The sequence below is a fragment of the Nuphar pumila genome, chromosome 13, assembly GCF_984573655.1.
Source record: "Nuphar pumila chromosome 13, dmNupPumi1.hap1.1, whole genome shotgun sequence".
NCBI lineage: Eukaryota > Viridiplantae > Streptophyta > Magnoliopsida > Nymphaeales > Nymphaeaceae > Nuphar > Nuphar pumila.
In genome coordinates, this window is record NC_143261.1 from 101,092,156 (window position 1) to 101,107,601 (window position 15,446).

General features: G+C 39.3%; 1 protein-coding gene across 3 annotated transcripts in view; it reads left to right on the top strand.

Moving 5' to 3' along the window:
* Positions 1-13,347, top strand: part of LOC149819485 (protein VASCULAR ASSOCIATED DEATH 1, chloroplastic-like) — a 28,031-nt gene extending 14,684 nt beyond the window's left edge. For all 3 annotated transcript variants that reach the window (XM_089985556.1, XM_089985557.1, XM_089985558.1), the window contains 10 exons: positions 7,323-7,363; positions 7,475-7,562; positions 7,735-7,821; positions 7,979-8,033; positions 9,879-9,945; positions 10,506-10,602; positions 11,987-12,048; positions 12,156-12,195; positions 12,291-12,547; positions 13,016-13,347. In XM_089985556.1, the coding sequence (XP_089841682.1) occupies positions 7,323-7,363; positions 7,475-7,562; positions 7,735-7,821; positions 7,979-8,033; positions 9,879-9,945; positions 10,506-10,602; positions 11,987-12,048; positions 12,156-12,195; positions 12,291-12,547; positions 13,016-13,258 (1,037 nt within the window). In that variant the 3' untranslated portion in view covers positions 13,259-13,347. The remainder of the gene's footprint in view (positions 1-7,322; positions 7,364-7,474; positions 7,563-7,734; positions 7,822-7,978; positions 8,034-9,878; positions 9,946-10,505; positions 10,603-11,986; positions 12,049-12,155; positions 12,196-12,290; positions 12,548-13,015) is intronic.
* Positions 13,348-15,446: the final 2,099 nt, after the last annotated feature.

The window sequence follows — 15,446 nt, forward strand, 5'->3', positions numbered from 1 at the left end:
TACATATAATAATACTTAAAATGAGTGCATCTACGACAAGAACAAGAGAATACACGCCAACATGGACCAAAAGCATCTCTTGTCTACGTAAAAATACACTTAAAACCAAGTATGTTCAGCTACTAGAACAAGAGTAACATGCCAACCATGGGCTAAAACACAATACATCTCTTGTCTACATAAGATGACACTTGAAATGAGTGAAATAAGCCAACCATGGGCATACATCTCAGCGACTAGAGCAAGAACACAAACGCCAACATGGACTAGAATCACACACCATGGTGTGAATCAACGTGCCTTGTCTACATAAAATAACACTCAAGACAAGTGTGTTCAGCTACTAGACCAAGAGAGCAAAAGCCAACAAAGAGCTACCAACACACGAAGGTGTAATAAAATTCTTGTCTACATATGATAAGGGGCATAAAAGAAGAAGACTTTTGAGGTAATCAAAATTGTAATGACAAACATATATATAAATCAAACATTGAATTAATAAAACAATATTCTTCAAAAAAGAATACCCATAAAAATAACATTTTGGAATAAACTATGTAAAAGTATCTTCAACAAGATACAACAACCGATAGAACAATATTCTTGAAAATAAATGTGTGAACATACGCACACCAAGAACATATGAAACACTTGTGCACAAAAGCACAAAATCACAAATGTGCAAATGCACTCATAATTTTCATAAACAATGAAAGGTTGGGCAATAATCCCTAAAACCTTGATTTCAATATACTTTAAATCATTTTAAGGTTTCAAACATCATATATCCATCACATTTATATATAAATAAGAGCATCCATAAGATCAATGACCAACATCAAACTAGTGACACACTCATATACCAAATCATTCTAGAGTCCCAAGGTGCCCATAACTCACCTCAACTCCATCTATAATATGGTAAGTGGACAATCTAAAAAAGACATAACAACGAGTATCACACTCATAATTAGAGATCATATACCAAATCATTCTAGAGTCCCAAGGTGCCCATAACTCACCTCAACCACCATCTATAATATGGCAATTTGGACAATCTAAAATGATATAACACGAGGTGCCCATAACTCACCTCAACAAACATCTCTAATAAAACAATAATAAGGCCAAAACAATGATGCATTAAAGAAACATGTGATGGACAAATATAAATGCCACAAAAAGGCAATAAACACTTTAGGAATCATTTTTCAAAGAAAAGAGGACCGATTAAAAATTGAATCAAAGGTCCAATATAATCAATCACAATAATATGCTTTATAACAACAATTTTGCATAAACATGAATTATGCTTAATCTTCAAAAGAAGTCATTTATACAAAAAAGACTTATTATGCAACTAACACAATTATGAAATATTAAGCAACATCATGCGTAAGAACCGATTTGGAATAATCAAAAAGTCAAAAACAAGCCTCAACTATGATAGATATAAAGTGCAATTAAATGCACACCAAATCATAATAGATGCACTTTTATGCAATGCAAGATTTTTAAATGACAATAATCTTGAATAAACAAATAACAAACTTAGGCCAATATAGGCATTCATAAAGATGGTGAAGTTTGAAAAATCTTATGAAATCCACTATTGTAACTTAAAAAATGATGCTCACAACCAATCTCAAAAGATCCACAAAGGGTTACAAGTATTAATGAATCGTTGAAGGATATTATGCAAGGAAAAAGATACTCACAAACAATCTTCTCACAACAACCATGAAATCTTCATAAAAGAGTATATACTCACAAGAAGATTATAAGGACCGAAAGGCTCCTTAAAGAGAGCTCAAAACACACAAAATTCCCAAAGAAGGGGGAAACTCCACTAAAGTGAGAGAAATTCCAACAAAGAAGAATAATAGATTTGTTAAAAAAAACCTTATGATAAAGTAAGATTGTACTATGGCATAAATCTATAAAATTAAACATTTATTGAGGAAAAATTCAAAAGCTTTTAAGTTTTATCAAAAAACATGACTATAAATTGGTGAAGACCATAAATTTTTTTACGAACTCCTAATGTAATAAGTACGCAACAAACATTAGTGAAGACCATAAATTTTATAATGAGACAAGCTCTTTAAATCAAATTGAAAAATCTTTTAAGAGTATAAAGATGCAAAGAAAATCACCATATTCCATAAGACTATTTTAAAACTTAATTCAACCGGAATTATATAAAAAAACTTTCTTAATTAAATGTTGCTCATATAAAAAGGACACATTGGGTAAGTGAATCAAAACTTATTAAGGAATTTAGCATTTTTCGAAAAACTACATCTCACAAACATTTTAATCTTAACATACCTTTCTTTAAAGACTTACCATATATAAAAGGTATTCTTATAAACAAAGTTAGATTTAAAATATAAATTCAAGGCTCCAATGGTCATAAATCTTTACCGACCCATTAAGTTTTGAGCAATCATATATATAATTTTTCGCCAAACAAGTTATCATTTTCAAAATTTTCAAAGAAAAACATACGAAAAAGTATGTATACGAAAAAGATTCAATAGAGTATCAAGTAACTCAAATTTTTATAAAAAGACATAATGACAAAGAGTACACATAAAAAAAACATATTAAATTCTTCATACAATACTTAAGGAAATAGAATGCATACCTAATAACTTTAAGAAAGAAAAGAGAGAGAAATAAATACTTCACCATTTTTCTTTAAAAATTTCTTGAATACCACGCTTCCCGATGCACCAAAGAGCAACTCGATCTCAACTTGGCTCTGATACCATGTTAGAAAGTGGCTTTGAATACATTAGGTTCAATAAAGAACCCATACACATGCACATGAAGTGCGAATAAACCCATTAAAGGGAACAACACAAGCACATAATGTGCTAACACATAAACCCACACAAGGGGCAAAAATATGACATAAAGTCATAAGTTGAATATTATTGAAGAAGAAGGAAGAAGGGGGTATAAACCCCATACAATGGAGCATAAGCTCCTCTAAGGAGTTTAGAATACAAAGGGGGAGACCCCTATTTATAACACAAGAGAGGGGCCACCAAGGGGGCTCCCAAAGGAGTCGTTGGGAGCCCCCAACGGTCACATTTGTGACCGTTGGGGGCTCCCCAACGACTCTTTGGGGAGCCTCCCTAGGTGGCGCAAACCACAAAAAAGGGGAAAATAAAAAAGAAAATTAAAAATAAAATTACAAACATATTCCAAATGGAATATGCGTAAAAACTGTGAAATGTCTAAACTACCCCTATGCCTATAAATAGATAAATATATATTTTATATATATAATTAGGATAATACATATGCATATATACCATATATGAATATGTATTATCCTTTATATATATATATATATAAAATATATATAATATTACAATTGTCGAATGATACATTTTAACAGGATGCACGGGGTGCATGTAGGTTAGGGCTAATTCCCCCAGGGATCATATCAGGTGATTTCAACCGAGTATGGTGACTCGGAGCTAGACGAGTGAATGCCTAGGCGCCGACGAATGAGTTTGGATGGTGCTCTTCGCTATGGTGTTCAATCATCAACTGGTCTTCGGACTGGGGCTCGAAAGACCTTGTACCTTTGGTGGCGAGGTTTTGTTGTGCCGTGCGCATAAAGTCGTAATACGATTCATGGCACAAGAGGCTAAGGCATCCGTGCGTTGTTGGCTTGGGTGACTGAAATTAATGAAGGGTGGCTCGCAATGATACTTGAAGGCTTGACATGCATCAGTAAAGGCTTTTGGGTAAGTGTCATGCTCCTTATGACCCCGCGTTGGATGTTGGTTAAGTCAGTAGTGCCGCGTAGGCACGTTTCAGCCTATGCCAGCATACCCTTGCTTGTGTGAGCGACAAGATACATTCGGCCATTTGGTTGGAGGTGCTAGCCGGTATGGGACGGTTATGCACGTAAGTGGCTATCGGATGCGCGATGACCATGTCGAAAGGATTTCTTAAAAGAAAGAAAAGTCCGCTAAGTTGAAGTTTTGCTGTATAAGAAGATTACGTGTGAAAAACACGTGCAGTGAGGCTGACTAGGTCGCGAGGCCTAGAGCTGCACGAGCGTTCCTTGGCTTGAAAGGCGAGAAATTTTGCCTTGGAATTTAGCCTGTGACAACTGGTATCAGAGTAGATTTGGCAGCAATGCCACGTTGGGTGTCTAGTTTGTTTTGAGTAGGAGCACATGAGTGCCTAAGTGGTGGATGTGTTGGAGAGCTTTTGGCCGAGTTTCTCTTAACGTTGCCAAGGCATGTTCAAAGCACCGAAGCCGGAGTGCGACGCTGCATGGTGGAGTTAGCATGAAGGCTGGTTTGCTGGAGGTGGGTTTGGCTATATAGAAGGCCAACTATATAGTCAGCTCAGGACAGTAATGTGCAGTTCCTGTGTGGGCGGAAAAGATGGTTTTTTCTTTATGCCTCGAAAGTTTTGCGAGGCACAGTGGCATACAGAAGGTGCGTTTAAAAAGGATGAATCCTTTGGGTCATGAGGGCACTGAAGAGGGCAGTGTTTGCTTGTTACGAGCTCACCAACCACCAAAAAAATGCCCTAAGAATCAGGGCTTGTGCGCGACAGAAGGCCGCTATGGAATGCGGTGGACCGTTGTTGGAGTTGCTGGAGGCATGCTAAGGTATGAGACTTAGTGTGTTCAAAAGTTGTGATGATTGCGGGTTGAAGCCATAGTATAGACACGCCTTTTGGTTCGAGGGTGCCTTGGGTGTTGAGGGCAGCGCGAGGAGAATCTTGGTTGTCGCTCGTGGTTGAGGACAACGCGAGGAGAATTGCCTTGGTTGTCTCTCTGTGTTGAGGGCAGCGCGAGGAGGAGCTCGATTGTCACTCGTGATTGAGGGCAACACGAGAAGGATTGCCTCGACTGTCGCTCTGAGTTGAGGGCAACGCAAGGAGTGCCTCGGTTGTCGTTCATGTGTGCCGACATACTCTCTACGAACCACGATCATTAGGATAGGTGGTGTGCAGTCGAGTATGGCCGAAGTGACGGAACCTGAAGTGATCGAGCATGGGAATGGGCAATGAGGGCTTACAGGGGAGTCAAGTGAGGAAAACCCCTAGAATGGGCTTCACCTTGTTTTGGCGGTCTGTGCATGGGCCACATGGTTGAGTGACTATGTCATAGGGACTCTTCAACTAGGCGTCGCACTCGCGTCACACCTGCACCTGATGCGGTCAACCTGACCCTAGGTACAATCAACACACCCAGGGTCATTTATGTCCAACTTTTGGACTTTATATATATATATACATATATATATATATATATATATATATATATATATATATTATATTTTTGTCGCACCCGCACCCATATGACATAGTTGAGTGGTGAAGTCAGGGCGAAGGGGGCACTTGAGTGGGTAAAGTGGCTTTGTGCAAAGAGGGCACACATGCGAAGCGAGCTGAGAAGACAAGATGCCGTGCGGGCATGGGAGACCCGCTTGAGAATTGGGACTACGCTGGGGTCTCGTGATTGCGAGAAAAGAAAAGGAACCGAATGAGATGAAGGAGCACAACATCTAGATGGGTTGCGTTGTTGAAGGGAACCCCTTGGTTGTTGGCAAAGAGATCGTCGAGGATGACGATGGCGTGAGTGGGGGAGAGTGTTGCACACGAAGCCTCAAAGAGCCTTGTAATGTGCCAGTGGTATGGGATTTGGTGCAGTGCCTGGTGCGGAAGATCTTGTGCTTGGGTTCAGCACTGGGCTGTGCAAGGGGCGTGGCAAGTGCACAGGCGTGTTGCAGCGTAGGTGCAACAACGAATGCATGGATGTGTGTGAAGTGCGGTGGAATTGCCCTTGCTGAGGTGAGAAGGTACCCCAAACATGAGCATAAAAACGACAAGTTTGTTGTGCGAGCGAGGATGACCTGCTTGTGTATGGAACTGCACTGGGGTCTCACGAGTAAAGAATGCTCGATGTTGATAAAGCAGAAGACCGTTGCCTAAGTGATCGGAGGCGCGTTAAGGAATGAGACTTTGGCGTGTTAAAGGTTGCGACGATGGTAGATGAAAACCATAACAAGTTGAGTAGGGTGAAGAAAAAGAGTAAACCAAAGATACGTACAAAGGAAAATTAACATATCAGTGAAGACCGTGTTCTTATCTGCACCGACATTGTTGAGGACGACAGTGATTTGGGTGGGGGAGAATGTCTCGGGCCGGTTCTTCAGAATGGGGCATGCACAGTGCGGAACTCTACTGAGTAGAAAATGCATTGAGTGTAAGAACACACGTATGCGTTGGTTTGATCGGTGACGTGCGGTGGTAGTATGACACACGATAAACAACAATATCGTCGTTAGTGCATCGTTGTATGGCGGCACAGACATGGAGTATTGTTTGGTTAAGCAGTGCCAGCGGATCAGAGGATGTTGCCTTTGGAGATTTGGTTAAGGACCTCTCGGCTTTCAAGATTCCCATGCGTAGTGGTTGGACGCACGGGGGTGCGTGTGGGTTAGGGCTAATTCTCCCAGGGATCACATTAGGTGATTCCAACCAAATATGGTGACTCGGGGCTAGGCGAGTGAATGCCTAGGCGCCGACGAATGAGTTTGGGTGGTGCTCTTCGCTATGGTGTTCAATCATCAACTGGTCTTCGGATTAGGGGTCGAAAGACCTTGTCCCTTTGGTGGCGAGGTTTTGTTGTGCCGTGCGCATGGAATCGTAATACGCTCTATGGCACGCGAGGCTAAGGCGTCTGTGCGTTGTTGGCTTGGGTGACTGGAATTAAGGAAAGGTTGCTCGCAATGATACTTGAAGGCTTGGCATGCATCGGTAAAGGCTTTGGGGATGCACCATGCTCCTTATGATCTACGTTGGATGTTGGTTAAGTCGGGAGTGCCGCGTAGGCACGTTTCAGCCTATGTCAGCGTACCCTTGCTTGTGTGAGCGGCAAGATATGTTTGGCCATTTTGTTGGAGGTGCTAGTCGGTATGGGACGGTTATGCACGTAAGTGGCTATCGGATGCGCGACGATCATGTCGAAAGAATTTCTTAAAAGAAAGGAAAGTCTACTAAGTTGAAGTTCCGCTGTGTAAGAATATTACGTGTGGGAAACACGTGCTGTGAGACTACTAAGCTGTGAGGCCTAGTGCCGCACGGGCGTTCCTTGGCTTGGAAGGTGAGAAATTTGGCCTTGGAATTTAGCCCGTGACAGTCATATAGGTAGCTTGTTTCCATTTTCTAATTGAATGTGAAGTAATTTCTGTTCAATTTTGCCCAAAACTGTGTCCATACTGCTTATTGTAGTGCAGCTTGTTGCTTATAATTTCTTTTCCCGTCATGCTGTGCAGTACCTGGACACTATAAGATGGTTGCTGAATCGAAGTTCCCAGTAATGTTATATCTGGATTCTGATTGAATTTATTTATTTGTTGTCAATTCGAGATTCACTTTTAAATATTTTTTCGTGGTAATCTTTTGTTCTGATTGTTATTGCTCATAGATTCCTGCGAATGTATTCTTCAAGCTTTTCTTCTCGGACAGCTCCTTTGGTTTTTGTGAAACATTTCATAAGAGATGTGGGGACAAAAGTAAGTAAATGGGTGTATTTTTATAACTTCTCATTTCTTTTCAGGTTAATTTCTTTCATTTGCGTTCGACTTTTCTGCTACTGTTATGTGTATGAGAAACCAAAATTATCTATTGTTTAACCCTTATAGTTTGGTTCTTGTTTAACTGAAGTTCTGATAGTCTGATTTACAGATTTTCAATGCAAGCCTTGGTGTAAGCACGCGGAATTTCAAAATGCACGTGATGTGTATTTCCAACACCCAATCAAATTATACTTAGGTAAGACGTGCTGTTATAGTGCAATGTGAGAAATGCTCAAAATAAATTCTGTTTGTCTAGACTTATTTCTATGTGTAATATTTAAATGTTAATGATTTTTACTTCAAGGATTGTTGGCATGAAACCAACTATTCTGATAATCTCTGTTTGATTCAAGGGGCAAGGTTTGCACAATGTCGAGAAGTCCAGAAGCTTCGAGACTATAAAAACAGGTTTCTTATTTTTTTAAAGTTTTATTTTATCTTTTTACCACAATAATAACCTGTTATAGTATGTTGGATGAAAATTTTGAAATTCCACACAATGCAGGGTGATGTTTGTTGAGAAAGCTTGTACTTTTCTGTACTTGGTTAGTTTTTATTTATATCATTTTGGAGGTGCATGATGTTTGTGGAGCAAGCTTGTACTTTGTTTCATATGATGCACAAAATATTCTGATAAAACCCCAAACTTTCTGTACTTGAATGGTTTTTATTTATATCTATTTGGAGGTGCATGTAATTTGTTGACATCACCAGTCAAACTTCTGCATTTTTAAAAATTTCTTATATACTTCATTTAAGGTGTAATTCAGGATGTGGGGTAAAGGAAAAGGCTAATAAGTTTTTGACATTGGTGGTCACTCCGTTGGCGGCCCTCTCTTGGCCAGCTGGCCTATGAAATGTATGCAGATCATCCTTTGTATGTTCGAGGAAGCCCTATTATGCCTCATTGTGAATTAATGTGATGGCTATGAGAATGGTCAATTAAGCATTCTGAAAATTTTCTAAACTGCCACAAATACCATAAACCACTATTGTTCATCGGGTAAGCCGTTAAAGTAGATTTGTGACCCAAGAAAATCTGGTATTTCGTGTGCTGCATGGTCCACTATATAATAATGGTCATCACATGGGTTGATGATTCTGTAGGACGCAGCCTGCTGTTGTGCTTATACTTGTGCAAGGCAGATTGTTAAAGATACGGGCTTGCAACCAAAAGTTGTTTGTCCCTTCACCATGAATTTTCTCATGGTATCACTATTAATACTATTATTACTACTTTTCCCTTTGATGTTTTTCATGTTAATACAGTTTCTAAATTTATTTAACTCTTAACACCATTTCTATTGGCGAGTTTCTGTGGATGATCTGATGGATGAACTCTATATTCAAGTAAACCCCACGTCTGGTTTTGATGGCGTCCATTCTACTCTTTTCTTTTTGCTCAATGATTTTTTCCTGGTCCAGTTTTCACTTTGATTGCATATATTTATGCAGCCGTGTCTGCTGGTTTTCGGTTTATCTGCAGTAGTGACCAGAGTACTTACGTGATGCATACTTTTGTTAATGAGTTTGCCTTGAAGCCATCACTGTTGCATTTATGAGCAACATTTTTGCTCAGGCAAGCGCTATGAAATAAATTTTGAATCCTTGGGCAAACCCTTATTTGTTACTTGGCTGTGAAATAAATTTTGAATCCTTAGGCATACCCTTATTTGTTACTTGGCAGCTGCTGTTTTAAAGTACTTGCAATTAGGGCTGGGAAACAAGCTGAGCCACTCGTGGCTCGGCTCATGTTTGGCTCGTGAAAAGCTTGTTCAAACTTGTAAAATAGACTCGGCAAGCTTAATATGAATAATAGGTAGTCGGCTCAGCTAGACTCGTACAAGATCATTAGGTACTAAAAAAAATATATTTTATATGTATTTTTTTTAAACCTATTTCTTCCAGCTCTAAAACAATGTATTTGTCTATAAACAAGCCAGCTCAAACTCGGCTTGGCTCGTCACAAGAATGAGCCAAGCTTGAATCTCGTGCAGCTCGTTTAGCAGCCCTACTTGCAGTACTGAATGACTTTATGTATGATGAAAGGTGTGATTGTTAATAATTTTTAATTTCCTGATCATGCGTATAAATTCTGATGCTTGTGGTTTCTCTGCTTCCAGCATTATAAGGACAACTTATCATCAGAATTTCTTGTTTTTGGTTGTGGAGTTGTGTTCATAGGCATTACTGATGTTTTCAGTTTGATTCTTCAATGATATGCACTTGCTGATAAATATTGTTTTGCACCAGCCATTTAGTTATTGAGACCTCACAACAGATGAGTGACGCACCATACTCTGATTACTTTCGTGTTGAGGTACTATAAAGTTACTTCCTATGTTTTACATTTGGATAAATATGGTGTAGGAAATTTTGTTATCGTTGGATGACTTAAAAGGTACAGTTATGACCTTTCATTGTCATGTACTTCATGACCAAGTCAGTCTCAAGTTGGTGCTTCTGGTTATGGGGTTTATGAAAGTCGCATCTCTACAGTTGGGATCTATATTGCAGTAATTTTTTGGATGGCACATCTTTGTCGAAATTGCAAGCAGTTTCCTGGTGGTACATTGGCTATGTTTGGGCAATTTTGTGCCATCCAGTCACTGAGTTTATCACTAGGCAAATGACAGTGGGTTTTTCTTTAGCTCTAAACGCAGAAGCTAGCATGTATGCTTTTATGATTAATAGTTGGTGGTTGTTAGCGAACCAATTTTCCCTGTGACTTCTCATTTGGCGGTTTTCTTCCAATCCAGTTTAGCAGTTCAGTATAAGATCATGTTGTGGTGTTTGATTTTTATTTGTCCCAAAATTCCCTGTACCTCCAAAGCTTCTATAGTCATCATGATTTTAATTGTTTGGATTTTTGTGCTCCAGGGGATATGGGATGTAGAGCGTGACGAAAATGAAGGAAATAGTTGCAACCTCCGAGTTTATATCAATGTTGTCTTTTCAAAGAATACTTTGTTTAAAGGTATGTGACAAGCAACACTTGAGGAAAGTAAGGAAAACTAAAAAGAAATGGAAATGGCTTTCATCTGTTTTGGAGGGTTGTCACAGGAAATCCTATGAAGCAACATGGATATAATCATGAAGTTTATAATCCTATCAATTAATTCATTTCATTTGGTAAATTTCATGAAACTCTCATGTCTGTGTTCTTTCTGGACAAAATATTTGTTTCTACAATTAGCAAGATTGTTGTTCGGTACTGATTTGTTGGTTATCGGATGATAATTAATGTGTCTTAGGCTCATGGTTGCTTGCAGAAAATATGAATGCGAAAATGATATTGTTGCCCAAGTGTATGAAGCAATTTTCCTAGCTTCCAGTAGATGTTGAAAAATTCGGATAGAAATTCGTGTATGTTGCCTGCTTGGGTGATTTTAAAATATAGTTTTATTAAATTTTTCTTGCACTCGCCCACGAGGCTCTGCACATGTGGCTAGGTTGGTGAGTCTGCTTAAGGCTTACCAAGTTGTAGAATATTGCCAGTTCAACACTGGGTTCAGCATCTCTTGCGTCAAGGCTGAAGCAGGGGGGAGATGCTCCCAGTACCCGGAGGTTTTGCACCTATGAGGGGCAGTTGGTAGAGGCACTTTTGAGGTCTCTCAGGGGTCATGCACATGAATCCATCTTCAACTGTTCAGCACAGGTAGTTTTTTTCATTAAAAAAGAACTCAAACTCTTTTTTTTTCTTAATTTTTTTATCTTTTTCCTTATAAGATGGAGAAACTTACTTGAGAACCATTAAAGTTTGACTCGTCCCGTTTGCATTGGCTATTTGTCCTTTCATTCATATAATAGTAACTAAACCAAACCATAGATTTATGTTTGTGCTTAGTGACACAAATTATGGCTGTAGCTTGGCGATAAGAATTCTAAATCCCAAAGGGCTTCCTCGCACCTAGTTAGGTGGGTTGGCTTAAGGCATTCAAGTTGAAGGACTTCAAGAGTTTGATACCTAGGTCCAGGTCCCTTGCCTTAAGGCTGAAGTGGCAGGCTTCCTTGTGGGCAAATGTGTTTTAACTTTTTGGGGGTGGACAATACAGCAGGGTGTCAGTCTCTCCTAGGCCCCACCATTTGAACTGGGGTTTCCACTCGTTAAATATTAAAGAAAAAAGTTCCTGCTTGGTGTTAGAAATCTTTTGGAAAGCATTGAAAATACCTAAATGACGAGTTTCCACCAAAATCAATTTCAAATGAATGATGGCAGATGACTGCCTTCTGTGCGGCAGTATATTAATCTTGGCAGGTGCCTTAATATTTCCTTTCGTTCTTTTTGTTGTTGTTGCATGTTTTAGTAGACATTACATGGTTTAGTTTATGATCTGCTGAGGGCATTGACATTATTTCAGGGAAAATAGAACAATCGACTACAGAAGAGTGCCGTGAAGCCTATGCAATTTGGATCAACTGTGTAATTCTCAAAACATCACATATTTTTTATCATGGAGATTAGGGTTTTGTTTTGCTTTTGTTTATGTTTCATTTCTTGTGAGTTTATCTGGAGTTTACTTGTTTCAGGCGCATGAATTGTTGAAGGATGAAAATCTAGTACTAGAAGGTTTGATTCTTGTATCATAAAATTCAAGTGTTTTTTCTTGGTTAAATCCAAGGACCTTGTATTTATTCCCCTCTTGTTTGTGTGGCACATTACAGATGCTCCAATTATAGGCAATGAAAGTATACAACATGAGACAGTGCGTTGTAAAAGAAGATTGCTACCTGAGCTGTCAGATGCTTTGACTGAGGATGTTGCTCCCGGACCCAAAAGAAATCTGGATGAAACTGATGCCACATCTATGATTTCCTTGCTCGGAGAATTGTGCAACTCTTCCTTTGCTTATTTAAAAAGTCAAAGCAACTTCACCTGGAATTCAGTTGTAGTCCTCATCTCCATTCTCCTTATTATGCAAGTGAGTATACATGTCCCATTGTTTTTGGTTGTTGGAATTGCGAGAAACTCTGTGGTTATCTTCTGTTTGATGCATCCTATGAACCACATTTACTCTAAGGGCCATCCAACTGTGTTTCTTGATGTTGGCATTTTTGTTTTTATTGCTACTGTTGGATTGGTTCAGTGACTATTAACTAACCTACCTGCGGTCTTTAGCACCAGGTTGTCAATTAAGCATGACGCATTAGATTGAGCTGCAGAATTGTTGTGCTATGTTTGCTATTATACTAGGCATTTAAAGCTGCTGGAAGGATTTGTTACTATTTATGTAATTCATGTACGAATTTGAGTTTTTTAATTGCTCCTCATGGCAGTCGATGAAGTAGCTTTTACGACTGCTTTTTTTTTTCCTCTTTGAGAAAGCTTCGAACACCAATTTTGTTATTTTCTTTTTTGTTTATAACTTGGAAAAATCTTCCACTTGCAGCTGGGCATCATCTTGCTTGTGATGAGATCACCCCGAGTTGATTTGGTACCTCAGGAGAGCTTTTATTCAAGTAATCTTGGAAGTAACAGCAGGGCGGAGGCAACATCTTTTTTGGAGAGGCGGCTGCACTATCTCAAGGAAGAAATGCTAATGGTCGAAGCACGTCTGGAGAATATGCACCATGAGTACTCTTCACTAAAGACACAACTACAAAGGCTTGAACGCCTTAGGCCAAAATCTTGATCTGTATGAACTTTTTATTCGCCCCCCTGCGTTTTAATTCTCAGGTTCTCTCGTCTTCTAATCTTAAAAAAATGCCATTTTATTTGGAATTTGGAATTTGGAATTTTGGAAAAATCTTAATCACAAATCAATAAAACTAAACATGAGGAATATGTATCACACAAAAGGAAACATTTCAGAAATGCGTGGGAAACGTGTTTCTCCATCCATTATGGAAAACACGTTTCTGATGAAAGTTTTTTTGGTGTTTCTCAAACGTTTTGAAATTGCAGCATTTCCTCATTTTGGAAATGGTTTCTCGGGGAATTGTGTTTTCCATTCTCTTTTCCGATAACCCTGCTCGTCACTTAAAAATCTCAAGGAGGTTGAAACCTGCAGCTTCACTGCGCTTCCTGGTGGGTAAGCCGGTAAGGGGGACTTTGGGGTTTCACACATTTATTGTGGGTGTCAGCTTTTCTCACTCCATCCCTTTTTCATGCAACTTTTCATTCCAACCTTTCTCTATGCGAGACTTTTCTCATGCTAAAACCTTGTCTAGAAACTTGCACAAAATGATGAGAAAGGGTGTTCCCAGCTTTCCCCATGAAACTGACCAAGGGGCTGTTTGTTACAACTTGCAACACAGTACGATGCAACGCCCTTCCCCATGGAGGGTGTCAGCTTTTCTCACTGTGGATTATGATCTTTAACTCAGATTTTGGATTGAACGTGGTGATAATGATCCAGCTTTAGTAAAAAACGATTTTGAAAGTTTGGTCTCTTTAACCTTATTTAATAGAAACAGCATTTTGAGTTTTATGGGTTAATCTTTCCGGATAAGCATTTTATTGGTTAGTTTGTTGCTTTTGTTCTAATCCATCTTGAAGTCTCAGTCCCATTCGCCTTCATGCAAATTGTAGTTACCTGTGACCGATTAATGTCAGTCTTACTAGCTTGGTTGACAACTGCTAGTCACATAACCAATTCATTTTAAGGTGAGTTCACATGGTGGTGCAGCTGTTCTGTGTGCGTTCAGTATATTTATCATGTGCCTACACCAGTGGCTAGGAGATAGTTTTCCACAGTTAAGCAACTTAAGGGATACAATTAACCAATTGAAAGTTCTGCCGATGACTCTTGATTAAGTTCCATATCTCTACCATTGCCATCAAGTTAACAAATAAAATTCATATCATGTCATTACCAACACAATTAACCCTCAAGCATAGACCTCAAAAGCATTTATTCATTATTCTCTCTTGCATGTGTGATGGGGTTTATGGTCGTTGCTTTGTACTTCCCATGTGTCACCAGCAATTCAAAACCACCATTGTTATTCATATAATGGTTATCTTCGAAAATACTGAAATCATAAGGGCGTCCTGCTGTACACATCACAATCCCATTCACTGTTGGATGAGCATACGCATTCCCTAAGTTGATTCATGAAACAAGCACGATATTACTAAGGTAGAAAGTTCATAGCACATAAACCTTAAAAAAAACACTAGCCAAACCAACACAACAAATACTGCACTAAAGAAACCAACAGGGTCTCTACTTGTCTGGTATGAGCAGCTAGTGCACGTCACCTTGCGGTAGGATATTGCAAGTTAGAATCCCAATGGTATGGGTGTATAACTGGTAGGGGTCTGCCTAACTCTAACTTGACTATCAAAAAAAAATATAGCACTAAAAAGAGAACACTTCCTCCACAGCACCACAAACCTAACACCCCAGCTACACAGCTCAATACCAACACTAAAAGAGGAAAACTAAACCAATAGCCATATTTTCCAACACCCCCATCCTGTCACATCTCTCTCTCTCTCATAGAGAAAATGTCATGGCTTCGTAATTGCGAGTGCAAGTTGGCCATTGTCCTCTATCCTGTAAAGCCACCTTCGGCAAGGCCATTTTCCACTCTGATTTGCCTCAACCCGCATGTTGTCAATATGACACCTGTCTGTATTGCCTCACGAAAAATTTGTGCAAGCGTTATGCCTTTGTCATGCTTCACTTCCACCGTAATACCCGGACCCGGACGCAAGACTTTCCTTCTCTTTCTTTGTCAGGCAATCAACAATAGTTTCACGTTATGATCTCACATGAAAGTTTAGTATATTTAAGTCTATCTGTGAGAGCTTTTTCTGATCAATTCATGTCCGCGTTTCTTCTGGTTGTAGATGTGGAAGATCAACCACGGGTA